At 35.2% G+C, this 15,097-nt stretch overlaps 1 protein-coding gene across 1 annotated transcript; it reads right to left on the reverse strand.

Moving 5' to 3' along the window:
* Positions 1–235: 235 nt before the first annotated feature.
* Positions 236–14,585, reverse strand: LOC150105391 (2-phosphoxylose phosphatase 1-like). Its single transcript, XM_090393949.1, has 4 exons — positions 14,567–14,585; positions 3,902–3,973; positions 505–1,500; positions 236–432 (listed from the first exon to the last, which is right to left on the reverse strand). Exons 1-4 carry the CDS (start codon positions 14,583–14,585, stop codon positions 236–238), a joined length of 1,284 nt encoding a protein of 427 aa, XP_090250075.1.
* Positions 14,586–15,097: the final 512 nt, after the last annotated feature.

The following is a 15,097-nucleotide window of genomic DNA, read 5'->3' on the forward strand; positions in this document are numbered from 1 at the left end:
TCTGCTACTTTTCAGCACATACACTTTTTTCTTTTAACAACTGTGATAAAATATTGAATTAAATACCGTACAGTGCATCCCACTTCCAATGTGTAATATTCTTCACTTCACCTGATTGCCTTTCAATGTAGACTTTATATTTTATATTATTATTTTTAATTTCCGCTAATAATTATGCAAAATATGTAAAATATGTTTTTAATATTTCACAAAAAGATGTGGCAAATGCATTTTCTTAACTGCATATCTCTTCAAATAAAATGCCATTTTTCCTTATGAAATTCAAAAAGTTTTTCAGTGGACAATAAATGCTTTCCGAAACCTTTCCGTCACCACCTTCTTTGGCAATCCTACTACAGAAATTGGTTAATCCGGTGACGTCTCGACCATTATAAATAATTCTGATGAAATAATCTTTGAAGGATTTACTTCCTTCAATACCTGCTGCGGAATGCAGCCAATCTGATATGCATTTCTTTCCGTGCGTATCTTGTTTGTGTGAACCTCGGTGATAAAGTTCGAAGATTAGTCTCGAGGCGTAAGGTACCATTAAGGAATCTCCAAATCCTAAAGTACTTGTTAATGGAAGTATAGTAAAGTCGTGTCCAGAATAAAGGATAAAACGCGGTGCCTTTTTACGTCCCTTAACGAAATATTTCATGTGATTTCCTATATTCACCAATAATCCGTAGGAACTAACAAGGGAACTCTTTTTATATTCCTTATTCTCGAAAACATACTCGCTCTCGGTCTCAAAGAAATTTGCCAGAGTTCTTAAGTCCTCATCAGTTGCACATTCCTCCGTTCCAGATATACAAGGCAATGGAGATCCATGACAAAAATAAGCTGCAAGCAGATCAACCAGAAGAGCAGGATCGGTGATAACGGGTTGGTTAGGATCTTCTATAAGGATGGGACTAAGACGTTCGAACATGCTTTCAGTTCCAGGATAAGAAAAGAACGCTTCCATGAACAGCTCCAGAGTGGTATTAGTGTAGTTGATATTTGGACAGTTACAGTAACTTTGCTCTAAACAAAAGCTGTAATTTTGAGATAGTTTGATGCTGGGCTGGGAGTCAGGAAATTTAGGAAGGAACCCATAAGAAAAAGCAAGAGCACTCTGAAAAGAACGTGACGTTAACGTGCTGTAAATCTTCACCTGTTGGGGAGACCACTTAGCAGAAAGAAGGTGATGCTTCTGGTTATACACAGAGTTCAGCAACTGGCCGAGTTTCAGATGTTGAAGGGATCCAATCCTGGTCATCTCGAAGAGAGATACACAAGAATTATAAGAGGGTACTAGCGAGAAGTCAGAAAAAGGGTCACCCGAAGAAGGGCGATTTAAATCTTCCATGGCCGAAACGTATTCATCAAGAACATCTGAATTCTCAGCACTACAGTCAATAGACGATAAGTCTCTTACCGGTAAATCTGGGGCTCGATCGCCATGTCGTATCACAACGAAAGTCATCTCTAGCGAATAACAACTTTCAACTTGACCTGAAAAAAAAGCATTTTGAAAGAATTACTTCACTAATCCTTTAAATGCGTCCAATTGGAAGTTTGCACGACACAACGCCAAGAGAGAAATCCTACGTTTAAGTCAAGATTGTATTCAATCTATTGAAATTTAAAATTAATATAAACTACCCAATCGAACCTAAGTAAGCCAAATATCAAGAAAGCAGTGGATCGTGTTCAATTTAGAAGTGGCTATTTGGCGGACATTTTTATTAGTGGGATTGTTTTGCTGGAATTTTCGAAGGAGTGCTTATATTCTTAAGCATTTGAGACAATAATTTGACACAAGCAACCACTTTTAAATTAAATTCAAATTCCCATATTCTGAGTATCGTTTTTTTTTATATGATATGTTGGATATTGCTTCATATCCTTTACACAACATGCGACGAGACACCTATATTTCTGTTTTGATGTGATTTGCATAAAAGGTAAAAGAAAGTAGAGAAGTTTCGTCTCCATCCCGGCTCTCTTTTAAAGCCTCTTTAATTTTGTTCTCGTTGCAATCAAACTTTCTGCACGACTTGTCATCCTTAATGAAATATTTCAGATTCAACCGACATCTATTAAAAGATCTGTATGCTACAGAGAAGAACAAGTTAGTATATAACCCGTACTACCTTGCAGATGGATTTCCGATATTAAAATATGTCAGATTATGAAGAGAAGGCAAAAAGATTTGTGCCGGATAATGTTCAATAACGTGATTGGGATATTAACTTAAAATAAGCAGCAGCCATTGCGTGTTCGCAGTGAAGTTAATCGTTCCACTGGCACAGTGAAAATAATGCTTTTTGCTTTCGTATCTTAAAGTGTTTGGTCTTAAAGTAGTAGCAATTAAAATAAATGCAGAATATATACAGAATGAATAAATAAATAAAATAAAATAAATGCTTCGCTGCATTTTAGTTCCCAAACGGATTGAGCAAAATTCCTTCAAACTTAACTACCTTTTGTTAATCGTATCCAGCTTGTCTCCGTGCCTAATCGAAACCGACAGTTCCGTTTAGGACCTGAAGATTTAAATTTAGGGGACGAGAGTATGGCAGACATTCGAGACCGTCTCCTGTTCCTAAACGCTAAGTGATGATATTGTCTGAAATTCGTAGTTGTATAAAACTGCACTTGCCTGATTCGAAGATTGACTGACTCTAGAAAATGTACCTATAATAGGTGATTAGAATCGAACATGTAACGGTCTCGATTCTAATGGTCCAGCACTATGATACCAAAATGGTTGACAATGCTTTTATTACCTTGACAAAAAAAAAAAAAAAATACGAGTTTGCATTATACAGATTATACAGATTGCATTAAACAGAAAATGATGTGAACAGCTGCTCTTCCTGCGAGCACATTTACAAACTTTTTTCTGCTCATTCTACTTAAATTATTTATTTATATTTATTTTTCGATTGCTCAAATTGTTTCCTTAAATGAATTTGAGGTTCCAGAGATTACGGTTTTCTATTGAATATCCCTAGTGAAGTGTTTTCAAAACTGAAAATTATTATTTTTAACTTTGGTGTTTCGCATTCGATTTAAGTTAGGCTGAAGATGAAGATGTGAATATTGATTCGTTGATAAGCCATACAAAGAGGAATTCTATTTACGTCCTTATAAAACATTTCATACTGCAACTAACTCTCGACCCATACTGCTAAATACTAGTATCTGTATAACAACGAGTCTTCATGACTCAGTCGGTAACGACGTATTTTGGTTTGAAAATACCTTGTTCGAATCCCGCAGGGAGCAAGGCTCTGCCCTTGTTCCCAGAAGCAAGGCGGAAGGCTTCAAAAATCGTCATGTTTATTCTTTAGAACAGGGTTTCCAAACTGTGTAAAAAATAAAAATTATTACACTGATTCACAAGTTTCCTATCTTTCGCGAATGAGAAACACAAAAAAAATCACAGTTTATAATACAGTATAAACCATATAAATTCATTTATTATAATTAATTATTATAGTTTGTTTAAAATATATGAATTAGAAACATATTAAACCTGCTTAAAGAAATCAGTATGTGAGCAAACCTTAGAATTTTGAGCAGAACATGCCGTTAAATTTAAGGTTATAACATCTGAATTGCACTCACGTTATATCATATAGGTATAACCCCCCCACCCCTTAAAATTTATTCAGAATTTTTATTGAGATTAAAGTGTATTCTTTTATAACTTTTTCATGAATAAATTTTCAAAGATTATTTTTAAAAATGAATATGAATTTTTATTTTATTTTTATTTTATGTTTTGTTTACACAAAAATAATCATCACTTATAGACTTTCAAAAGGCGGAGAAAAAAATAAATAAAATAACGGAATTAGTGTGCAGACAATTTCAGATTCTTACTTGCATTCAAAGCCCAACTTACCTTCGTCTCCTAATTTAATGTCTTCTGGAGGATTACAGTAATGCTCAGCTCCTGTTTCCGAGTTCCCCAAATCTATGAATAGAAGGGGAGAAATGGAGAAAGAATATTTAATAAAAATAAAAAATAAAACAGCTGAAATCCAGTACTTTTTATCCTTCTTGAAAATTTTTATAAATTATCAAGCTTGATTTGAAGCTTGATCTATTTATTTAATGAGGACCGCTCAGTGTCATTTTCATTGAAAGAATTCTGTAAAGTTCTGTGCATTTCATCAAAGGGGGGGTAGGGTTATATCATCCGTACAGTTGCCGTTTTACTCGTGAATGTTTACTATCAGAACATTCGAAGTCAAGGAAATATCAATATTCATAATGTGGCTGTATGAATAACTATAACATTAATGCTGGCTTTAAGTACATATTCAGAGGGGTGGGGTGTTACATTTGCCCATTTATAAAATTAAACAGTTACAATTTTTCAAGTAGTGATTGTACTAAACTTCATTGTAAAAATTCTTTACACCACCAGCCACCAGCCAAATGTTCCGCTTCTAGCTTTCAGTCAGTCTCTTGCCTTCTTAGTAGTTGTTGAATATTTTACTGTTAATTAGTGCAACGTTCAGAATGTCTGTTTTATGTTTTTATTTATTTCATATATATTTGTATGCTTTTATCTTTTTATAAATCTGGAAGGAAACCTTGCTATAGAGACCAAATGTGGAACTTATTCAAGCTATTTCAAGCCGCCAATAAAAGAGGCATTGAAATTTGTGTCGTATCGAAAGACAATCATCTGTGTTCACAGCGAGATTCGAACTCACAGCCTGTTGGTTGAAGAGAGAGCGATACACTAACCTGTCTGGTCAGCGAAGGATCCGCGTGTGCAGGAAGGATAAGTATATGAAAATGACAACACGAAGCCATGGACACATCATTGTTATTCAAAATACAAGCCGCCATGGGATCGTAGCCTGTGGAATTCTTTCCCCACTCTGCTTGATGCTAAATAAACAAGCGATGAATGGTTGCGTTCTACATGAATAACATAGCCGACCAAGCACAGTCATGTTGGCTACTTAACCTGCTTGTAAGGGACATCTGAAGAAAGAAAGCGCGTTGGATGGATGGTCTCGTGACCCATGACAGTGATTTTAATAGATCCTTCTCAACCACTCGATCTCAAGGAGCATATTTGAGATGTGTGGAAAAATGATCTTTAGTCCAGAAAAACAATTATCGACAAATCTGAGGATATTAAAAGAATTCATAATTTCCTCCTGGTGTACGGTACCTGTGGAATGTTTTTCGAAAACTTATAGAGTGTGCTACCCGGAGTATCCTGGTGTTATGAAGTTCACAGGGCTCGGTTGTTTTGTTGGTTTACGAAAGAGGCTGAAAGGATGGATATCTGGAATTATGCTGGAGCAATTAAAGTAGTGAGGCTATCATGTCTATAAACTGTGTATGTGTGTCTTTCTGGTCCGTTTGCCTTTTGTTTTCTTTTCTTTTATGGTGGTAAGAAAATCCTCAACTTCCCAAAAGATAACCCCTATCGTTGGAGAGCTGCCAGTTCATCTTCAACTATAAAGTACCATGAAAGAGGACAAATAAAGCCAAGGGGGCCAGTTTATTGTCAATTAGCAGCATGTGTTCTCCATCAGATTTGTCCTCTTCTACAGGAGTAAAAGCCTAGTTATTGGGTGGAAAAATCCTCTAACATCAATAGGGGAAGTCTACTCACTGCCATTAGAGAAATTCTAATAAAAAGTTACTTTTGTCCTATACGAAGCTCGCAGTGGTCTAACATTCCTATTATTTGTATACTTGTATAATATACAGGGTGTTCGGGATAAATTTGACAGTTTCGTAAGGAAAAAGAAAATCTTCTTTGTATCTATTAAATTTAATGAATTGACAAAAAAACATTACAGGCAGAGTTAATTACAATACTATCAACAAGATTTACTCAAAATAACCACCATTAGCATCGATCACAGCTTCAATTCTGCTTCGGAACCTCGAACAAGCTGATGCTACAGTCTCCCTGGGAAGGGCCGCAAAAACTGTTTTAATTTTATCCATTAACTGGGCTTTTGTATTACTGGAAGTGCGATTGGTGTCTTTTTCAACTGTGCCCCATACAAAATAATCCATGGGGTTAAGGTCTGGGGAGTTTGGAGGCCAAACATTTGGACTGGTGAAGTCGTAGAAATTTTCAGACAACCATTTTTGACTTTTCCCAGAGGTGTGGCAAGGGGCCGAATCCTGCTGCCATACATACGGCCTACCATTGGCTACCCTTGTTATCCAGGGCTTGACTACAGTTAGCAACTCCACGAACAAAGCCCGAATTCCAATGCCAGGGTTCTTCAACACCTGTTCCTGCAGATTTGCGAGGAATTCTGCTGTACGAACGCAATCAGATCGTCTGCTAGGGATCTTTCTTCTTGCTACATCCTCGTAGTCACCATTGCAAGTCTCTAGTTCATGCCTGATTGTTTTTACTGTATTCAGGGAGCATTGGGCAGCAGTCGTAATATCCTTATTTTGATGGCGGGCACGAATCATCATGATACAAGTTATTCTCTTCCATGATTCAGGTGGGTTCCAGCTATCCATCCTTTCTGACATCTTGTATATGAATGAAGAAGGGTCCAAACTTTTAAATGAAGAGAAGTGTGTGTTAATACATGTAACTTACGGAAAAATATAATTAATTATAAATATGTCAAATTTATCCCGAACACCCTGTATATACAATAAAAAAGGCAGCTCAGAGTGATTTGAAGTAATGTATTATTTTCACCTGTCGCTTTAGGAACCATAAATATTTGCCTAATCATACTTGTTTTTAGAATAACACTATTTGTCCTTATTCGTGGCTTACACTCTGAAGTAACAGTATTAAAAGCAGTGTTTTAATGCTCGTTTGTGATTAATAACGATATTTTCAAAATGAGCATCTTTTATATTCTATGGATATCAACTTTCACTATATTTGAATTCAAATGGGTACAAAACTCACACTGTAATAGAAAATCTCTTATGAATATAAATACTCCTTCTGTGATAGTTTAGACACAAATCGTAGAATCGTTTTTGTCTAGTTCGTTGCAAACCTGTGCACAATAATCTTTCATTTCTTTCGATTCTTCTGCACCAGAGTGGTAGCCAAACATGCTCAAACAAAAGACATAGAAGGGTATTTGCAAGTTCTGTGCAGACCGACCTTGATCGAAATTGTGAATCATTAGACATCCAAATATTGCTGCATGTAACCTAGTTTATGCGTCAGTCATGTTCGAGATTTTTAATCATTGGAAAAAATGAATCTTGAAAATAAGATTTCTCTATTTACCAAAACCTTATTTGTCAAATAGACAAATTTGTCTCTTTGTCAACTTCAGTTGGCATTTCAGAAATATCATTGCTGTTTCAGACTATCATTCTATTTTTACCACACTGCATTCAGAAGCACACTGTTTGAACCAAAAAAATACTGTTACAATGATATGAAACCGCATGTGATTTTTGAAAGACAAGAGTATAGCAATTAAACTATTCGAAATATCTCATGACCGATGGTATAATTTTTTAAGCATAAAAATATAAAGTACTATGAATGTGAAGGTTTTTGTACTGAAATGCAGATAAAGAAGTCGAGTTTTCGGATTTAATTTCTCTCGTATTAAGCAAGAGAAAATATATTCGTTATCATATAAATACTTGTCTTATAATGGTTACAACAGCATCGGCTGAGCTGCGCAAGCGGGGATTTGTCTTGTTTTTGAAGCGTAGCGAAATCAGCTAAGGTAATATGAGACCGGTGTATTGTGTTTCTTAATTATGTGCTTTCTGCACTGGTATACATACACTGCTTGGAAAGAGGTCAACGGACAACATGCTGTGAAGACTGCAGCAAACCTATGGGGCATTCTTTCCACGAGCGTACGATAGGCATGTAATGAAGTCCTGAACTGTTGTGTGGAGAACGTCCCTTGACCTCACTCGACACTCCAGTTCATTCTATTGATGTTTTTTTTTTTCAATAGTGTTAAGATCAGGGCTCTATGGAGGCCAGTCAAGTGTGGTGACGTTCATGTCAACAAACCACGCAGTTACAGAAGCAGCAGCTTATGACATGGTACATTGTCTTGCTGAAAGAGACAATAGTTAGTCAGCTCCGTAGAAACGCCACAAAATAGGGAGCACTGCATTGTTCACAATGTTTAAATACCTCTCGGAGTTCAATATCGTAGCACCACAAAAAAATGGCCCGAGGTCAATCCAGAAAAAACAGGACCATACCATCACACCGCTACCTCCGAATTTCATGGCTGGAGTTATGCACTCTGGTAAGAGACGTTCCCCAGGCATCCACTACACACATATCGGTTCATCTGCTCGGTAGAGGGTGTAGAGTGATTGGCTTCTTTTCAAGCAGTGTATTTTATTGAAGAAAAAGTCTTGTCCCGCATGAGACCACCTAACATTCTCAGCTAAAACTCCTAAAGAATATTCGCCTCCTAGAAGAAATTCGGATCTAGATCTTTCCAACTAAAGGGCATCGTCCATATCGACTTGAGCTAAGGGAGGGAATGATTGCGTACACGACTAATAATGCGACTTCTAGCGAAAACGAATACTCTTAGTGAAAACAGTGGCCTCCTTTTACACGTGCAAAAATTCAAATAAGAAAATACACTCCTTTGCTATATCTACATGGAAAACGTGAATTATACATTGATTTAGTTCTCATTATCTACGGATGTTGATTTTATTCTTTCATGAAACGAACCAAATGAATGCGAATTCGAATATTGAATAAGTACAAATATTCATTCAATATTGGCATGCATGAATATCTCAGTAATCGGAGAATCAAAAATAAACAGCTTTAAAATGTAATATATGCTGCAGTTATATATCTATATCTAATGCATATTGATATGCATTATCACTGTTTGGAATGAAGTGGAAATAAGGGGTTGTATGCATAATAATTTCCGGACTGGATGACGACTGATACAGCTATCGCACCAGTTTTCACTAATGGCATAATTACCTGTAAAAGAACTCCGGCCGCAGGAAGTTAGTAGTAGTAAAATACTTTAAAATACTTTATTGACGTTAGTTTTGATAACTAGCGAACTTTTTTGCTACAGTTATGCAGTTATAATATTGTTGGATTTTAAAATAATTTACACTTACAGTTAAAACAATGTGAACTAAGCGAATTCAAAGCTGCACCAAAAAATTGAGCCAACGTGACTGGACTCACTTTTTTTTCACATATGAGATATAGCACTTATTTCTTGGATAAAGTAGATGAAACAGATAAGGAATAAATTTCAAATCGGTTGAATCATGCGACTGCTAGCGGTGTCGGCAGCACTTTTTCTCTCTTAGCTTTTCTTCCATTTTTACAATCCATCCTCTATTTTTTCCAATTGTAGTTCTATTTTTTTACAAAGCATAAGAACCAGCTATATTTCAAATGTCATCGAAAAATTTTGACAGATGAGAGTTATAGAGATCTCTGGAAGTAAACTACCCAAACTTCTTGTCTTCATTTTAGACCGATGGGGGCTGGACTTTTGAGAGAACAGTGAGCAGAGTACTGTTCTGTATCGGATAAAATTCAGAAACAGCTACATTAAAAATTTGGTTAAAATCGGTTGAGTAACGAGACCTGAAGGTGCCTGTGAAGGATCTTTCCACTTACAAGCGCTTTTGTCCGATTGGCTGAAATTCTTATGAAGCATAGCATCTTAATTATGGTACACTTTCTTAGAGGGATAAGACTACCACTTGATCTATTAAAAATGTGAAGTAGCTCGAAAACTTTCTAGTCCCAGTCTTCAAAGCAGCGTACATTTATAACATTTATTAATAAATGTATATAAATTAATAAACTAAATAGGTTTAGTTTACAGTCTTTCGTGATGGGATTCACATAAAATGAATGAGTAACTATATTCCAAATTTGGTAGATACTGAATGTACCACGAAACTTATAGAGGCGCTTGGGGGGGGGGGGGGTTTGGAGCATATTCACTGCTCCAACTTTCGTTCATTTGAGTCACATTACGCTTACAACCAGGGGACTGAGATGTAAGCTATATCATTAGCAATGTAAGAAACAACGATAAATTTAGTCAAAATATTTCAATTCGAGTAACCTATGCAGCTATCTGCGAAGCAACGAGAAGAAGAAAGAAATAAAGAAAAACGAAGTTTGAACGGAAGCGGGAGGTTGGTTGCTGTTTTCAAAATGATGAAGTGTTTTTTTTTTTGTTTTAATTATAAATTGCACAACACATATTTAACTTATAAGAGAAGTCACATCAGATCGGATTTTGGCCAAAATGATTTTAATCATAGTCAGTGAGTCGGGTACTTGTGCTCTGGTACTTGGCTACAGAGTCATTGCTGTGACTTGAAATTATGGATCATTTGTTCCTAGGTAGCTAATCACGAAGCGTTTCATGCAATATAGTCTCTTCTCTCTCTCTCTCTCTCTCTCTCTCTCTCTCTGTATCTGGAAATGGCCTCGTTGAAGGTTTTTCATTCAGAAACTTTTTATCCATAAAACAGCATTCAATTTGTTTACTTCTTTTTGTATGGATTTCCAAACTTCTATTTGTGCGCTTATTTCACTGGACGTCATATCTGTAAAATTCGCCGTTATTTTTCAGTGCAAAGTAGAAGTCATAGCGACACTTATATTTAATCGTGATCCATCGCTCTTTCATATTATTTGCGCCTAGAAGATATCGGTTCCATTATTGACAGACAATTAATCTGCGCTGCTATCTACGCCGTACCGTGCCGATGAGTGTGAGTGCAGCTTTCACTGTTCTACAGTATATTGGATAAAATTCAGGCAGCGAAATTCTGTTAATCGTAAGCTTAGTTATATCCCGCAAAGCTTAAGATTCTATCTATCATAACAATTTCTATCGATGTTATTTGCTTATTTGAATGGTTGATTAATATCTTTAGCTGAAATTGCTACATCAAGAAATGTATGTAGAGTCTATACTACTGTAAACGGCTTTCGAACTATGGTTGAGTTGCTCGGAAGAATAGTAGATAGAGCGGTTCTGATAAGAACGTGATGAGGAAGTTTTTTTTTTTCGTTGTGGAAGACAATTGTAGACCTCCGGCTGGTTTTAGTTTATATACGTGAATCATTTGAGGGATTTCACATGTATGTGAGTGCGAGCGAACCAGACTGTTGGAGAGCTTAATATTTTTTGTGGGTTGTTTTAAGGTTATCAGCTATGATTTTAATAAAAAAATAATTAAAGCACCTGCCAGTTAACTACAAATCAATGAAATAATTTATCGCAGAGTATAAAAATGAAGTAACGAATGATAAAAAAATAAAATTAAGAAAGTTACAATTAACAGAAATTTTATAAGGTAATCTGGAATAACCATTCTTTCTGACCAAATGAAATGTAATTTTAATTGGTGAGAAGGGTGAGAAATCTTCAGATCAATGTTAAAAATTTGTTTTAACCATAGATATAGCATTTGGTAAGTGCTGTTATCTACACATCGGCCTCCAGTTTGGTGTAGGAAATACGAGGGTAGTCTGAAAAGTTCTCGGCCTAACAATGAAAAACACGAATTTATAATTTCAAAATTATTTTTATTTTTTAACATAATCTCCCTTAAGATTAATACCAGAGATGCTCCAGCGCCATTATCTTGTCCCTGTAGTTGTTCTCGAAAGATCTGTAAAATACTCCTCTACAGCTGCAATCATCTTTTGATTCGAAGAAGACTTAAAAAACTCTTCCTCGCTAACCAGCGAGGAAGAGTTTTAGTTTTGGGAAGAGATAGAAGTCAGAGGGAGCCAAATCTGAGGAATAGGGTGGCTGTTCCAACAATTCATAGTGCAGATCCCCTAATGTTTCCATTACCAAAACACCTTTGTGAGCAGGTGCATGTCCTGATGAAAGATGATTTTTTTTTCTTCTGCAAACCGGGTCTTTTCTCATGACTTTTTTCGTCTAGTCTGGTTAAAAGATCGGAATAATATTCCGCGGTTATTGTTTTACCCTTTTCAAGATAATTAAACAAAATGCCTTTAGCATCCCAAAACATCGATGCCTTTCCTGCTGATGGCACCGACTTTGTCTTCTTTGGCGCTGAAACACGGTCTTCTGTCCACTGTTTTGACTAGTGAATCCAAGTCTCATCCATAATAATAAATTTATTCTTGTTAAAACGCTGCAACCACTGTTCAGAGATTTTCATGCGAGTTGATCTGCTGTGAGCAAGCGCGGCACCCATCTTGCGCAAAGCCTTTTCATTTGCAATTCCTCATGCAAAATATATCCTACACGTTCTTTTGAAATGCCTATAGTGTAAGCAATTTCATGCACTTTGACTCGCCGGCCATCCAATACCATATCGTGCACTGGTCAATGATTTCTGGTGTTACACTTTTTGGACATCGTTCACGTGGATCGTCTTCAAAGCTGGTACGGCCACGTTTAAACTCGGCAGCCCATTTCTTAATTGTCGAAAAAGAACGAGAAGAGTGCCCATAAAACCTATGAACTTCGAATGAATTTATTTTGGCGTTAAACCTTCCTTTACAAAGAATTTAATACCGCACGATACTCAATGTTATCTATTTCAAGGGATACAGACAACACTTTTGCTTCTGACAGCTGTATAAAACAAACTACTTGATAGAATAACTTGATCAATGATTTCTGGTGTTGTTACACTTTTTGGACGTCCAATTTACCATGGATGCTTATAGTAGATGTACCAGCATAGAAAAAAAGATTTTTTTTTCTAAGCTGGTACAGTGGTGCCATCTGTGGTCGAGGACGAGAACTTTTCAGACCACTCTGTTTCCACAATAAACTCAATATATTATAAATATTATTTCTGGAAATTTTCCATGTTATTGGAAAGATATATAATACAATATATTATAATTTGTAAACCATTTCTGAATAAAATGAAAGTCTTGAAATTTTTCCGACTATAAAAAGTAACCGATCGCATTCTGTAAACGATAATATCAATAATAATAAATGTATTACCATAAGTTATATGTTTTATTAATTGTGTTAATAAGATTGTTAGAATCAAGAATAATCATCTTCTCAACGCTGATAATTATTAGTAATAAACTGCCTGGCTGGCTTCCCGAATGGATAGTGTCTGCGTCCTTCAACTAAGAGGATATTGATTCGAAATTCGCTGTGGGGTGGATATTTTAATGTAAGTTCTTCTAAAGACTTGAAATGTCTCGAAAAGACAGTTCCACATTAGGTCTTCTTGAGTATAACTTTCGAATTACTAACATTCATTCCACATAAAGTATTAATATATTACACGTTTACAATTAAAACAATTATCAAGACATGTTATTAATAGTATATATTATTACCTATGTGGTCGTGCTTTATTCTGCAGTAATAACATTGGTATTTGATTTTCTATGCAAATGTTGCAATTGTGATTTAAGTTTATTTTATACCTCTCTGATATTCTCTACAAAAAAAAAAAAAAAAAAAAAAAAAAAAAGAAAAGAAAAAAGTCTGATTCTCATTTATTATTGTAATCATCATTTTGTAAATACTGAACAGCCTTTACAGTTCGCCTATAATAATAAATATATAATAAATGACATACTTATTATTACCCTTGTATTAAAAGAAAATTTTTCTTCTAATGCCGCATAATTCGAAGTTCTCGCGCTTGCATAATTTTTAAAATACCCTATCGCAAGACCTGCACGAACAACTCTTCAAAAACGTCAAAAAAAGGGTGTACTCAAGAATATCGGTTCTGATCAATGTTTGCTCTGTGAAGAAACATTCCGCGGAGGGCACACAATTTCAACAATAATAATCTCACTAACTCTTAACAAACAGCAGTGTTATTAAAATTTTCTTTTTAAAAAATGCTTTTACCGAGCATTAGGTATTGTGTAGGGATTTGCTGAAGTTCATTTTTGGATAACTATTTGCGAATGTACATATCGCGCCCAAAAGGTTTTAGGTACGTGGCTAGGAGATTATGTAAATGTTGCTGGTTTTCTTTTTTAAATTTTGCAAATATGGCAAAAATGTCTAAAATTCTACCATGACTCCTGAGAACGAATTGCATCGGTCAAACCAAGTGGCACAAGAAGAATAAAAGTGCATTTTCTTTGCAATATAGTAAAAATACATAGATAAAGCTAAACGAAGACTCTTCTTTCAAAATTTATATTTTCTTGCCCATAAAATCAGTCATATATCTATGAAAATGAAAACCTCAACTTACATGTAAAAATTTCTCCAAACCCGTTATAGGCAAACTTTAGAAATATATAAAACTTATAATATATACTGAATTCAATGTTGATTAAACTGATTTGAAATCTACTGAGTTGTAGTCCCTACCAGCAGACTTTAGAAAGTAAAATAATTAATGAAATAATAGTAAAATAAAACCTAAATTACTGAAAATGAACTGGAGTCACATGAAAAGTACTATTTATAATTATGTACAGTAATACAGCAGCAGTTTGAGTTTTTACTGAAAAATGCTAACTTAAAATTAACAATTTTCTGCAGTAAATAATTAAAAAAAAAACCTTCAGAACATTAGCAAAATTTGAAGATTAAATGTAAGAAAAAATTACCTTCAGAAAGAGCTTTCATGATTATAATTACAGCAATAATAAATCCCGAACTCTTCAACATTATTGTTTTTTTTGTTGTTTTTTTTTTAAATAAAAATGTTGATTACTTTAAATCAGAGCTATTGCTGAAGTTGACTTTTGATTAACTACTAGCCAATGTGGTATCACCACAGTTGAAGAATTACATCAAAATAGTAACTGGCATATATGTAGATCACATTTTGTATGCTACAACAATGACGTACATTAGCGAATGGTACGCATGCTTTAAAATACGCATGCCAGCTGAAGGATACTACCATGAACCAACATGCTACCAGCAATTCGGATCTTAACTTGGAATCGCTCTTAATTATGTCAGCGGCTTTCGGAACTTTGTATTCTATCCCCTGCTCTGTTATAAAAGCGGTGTCTCACTTCCCCCGTCAAATAGTACGTCACAAATATGGCGATAAAATAAATACATTTTACATTTACCTTTCAAAACTTCCAGATAAATTTGTGACTGTTTCGATAACTTCAAATAATTAT

Source organism: Typopeltis vanoorti, chromosome 6, assembly GCF_054136105.1.
Source record: "Typopeltis vanoorti isolate ZY-2024b chromosome 6, IOZ_Tvanoo_1.0, whole genome shotgun sequence".
NCBI lineage: Eukaryota > Metazoa > Arthropoda > Arachnida > Uropygi > Thelyphonidae > Typopeltis > Typopeltis vanoorti.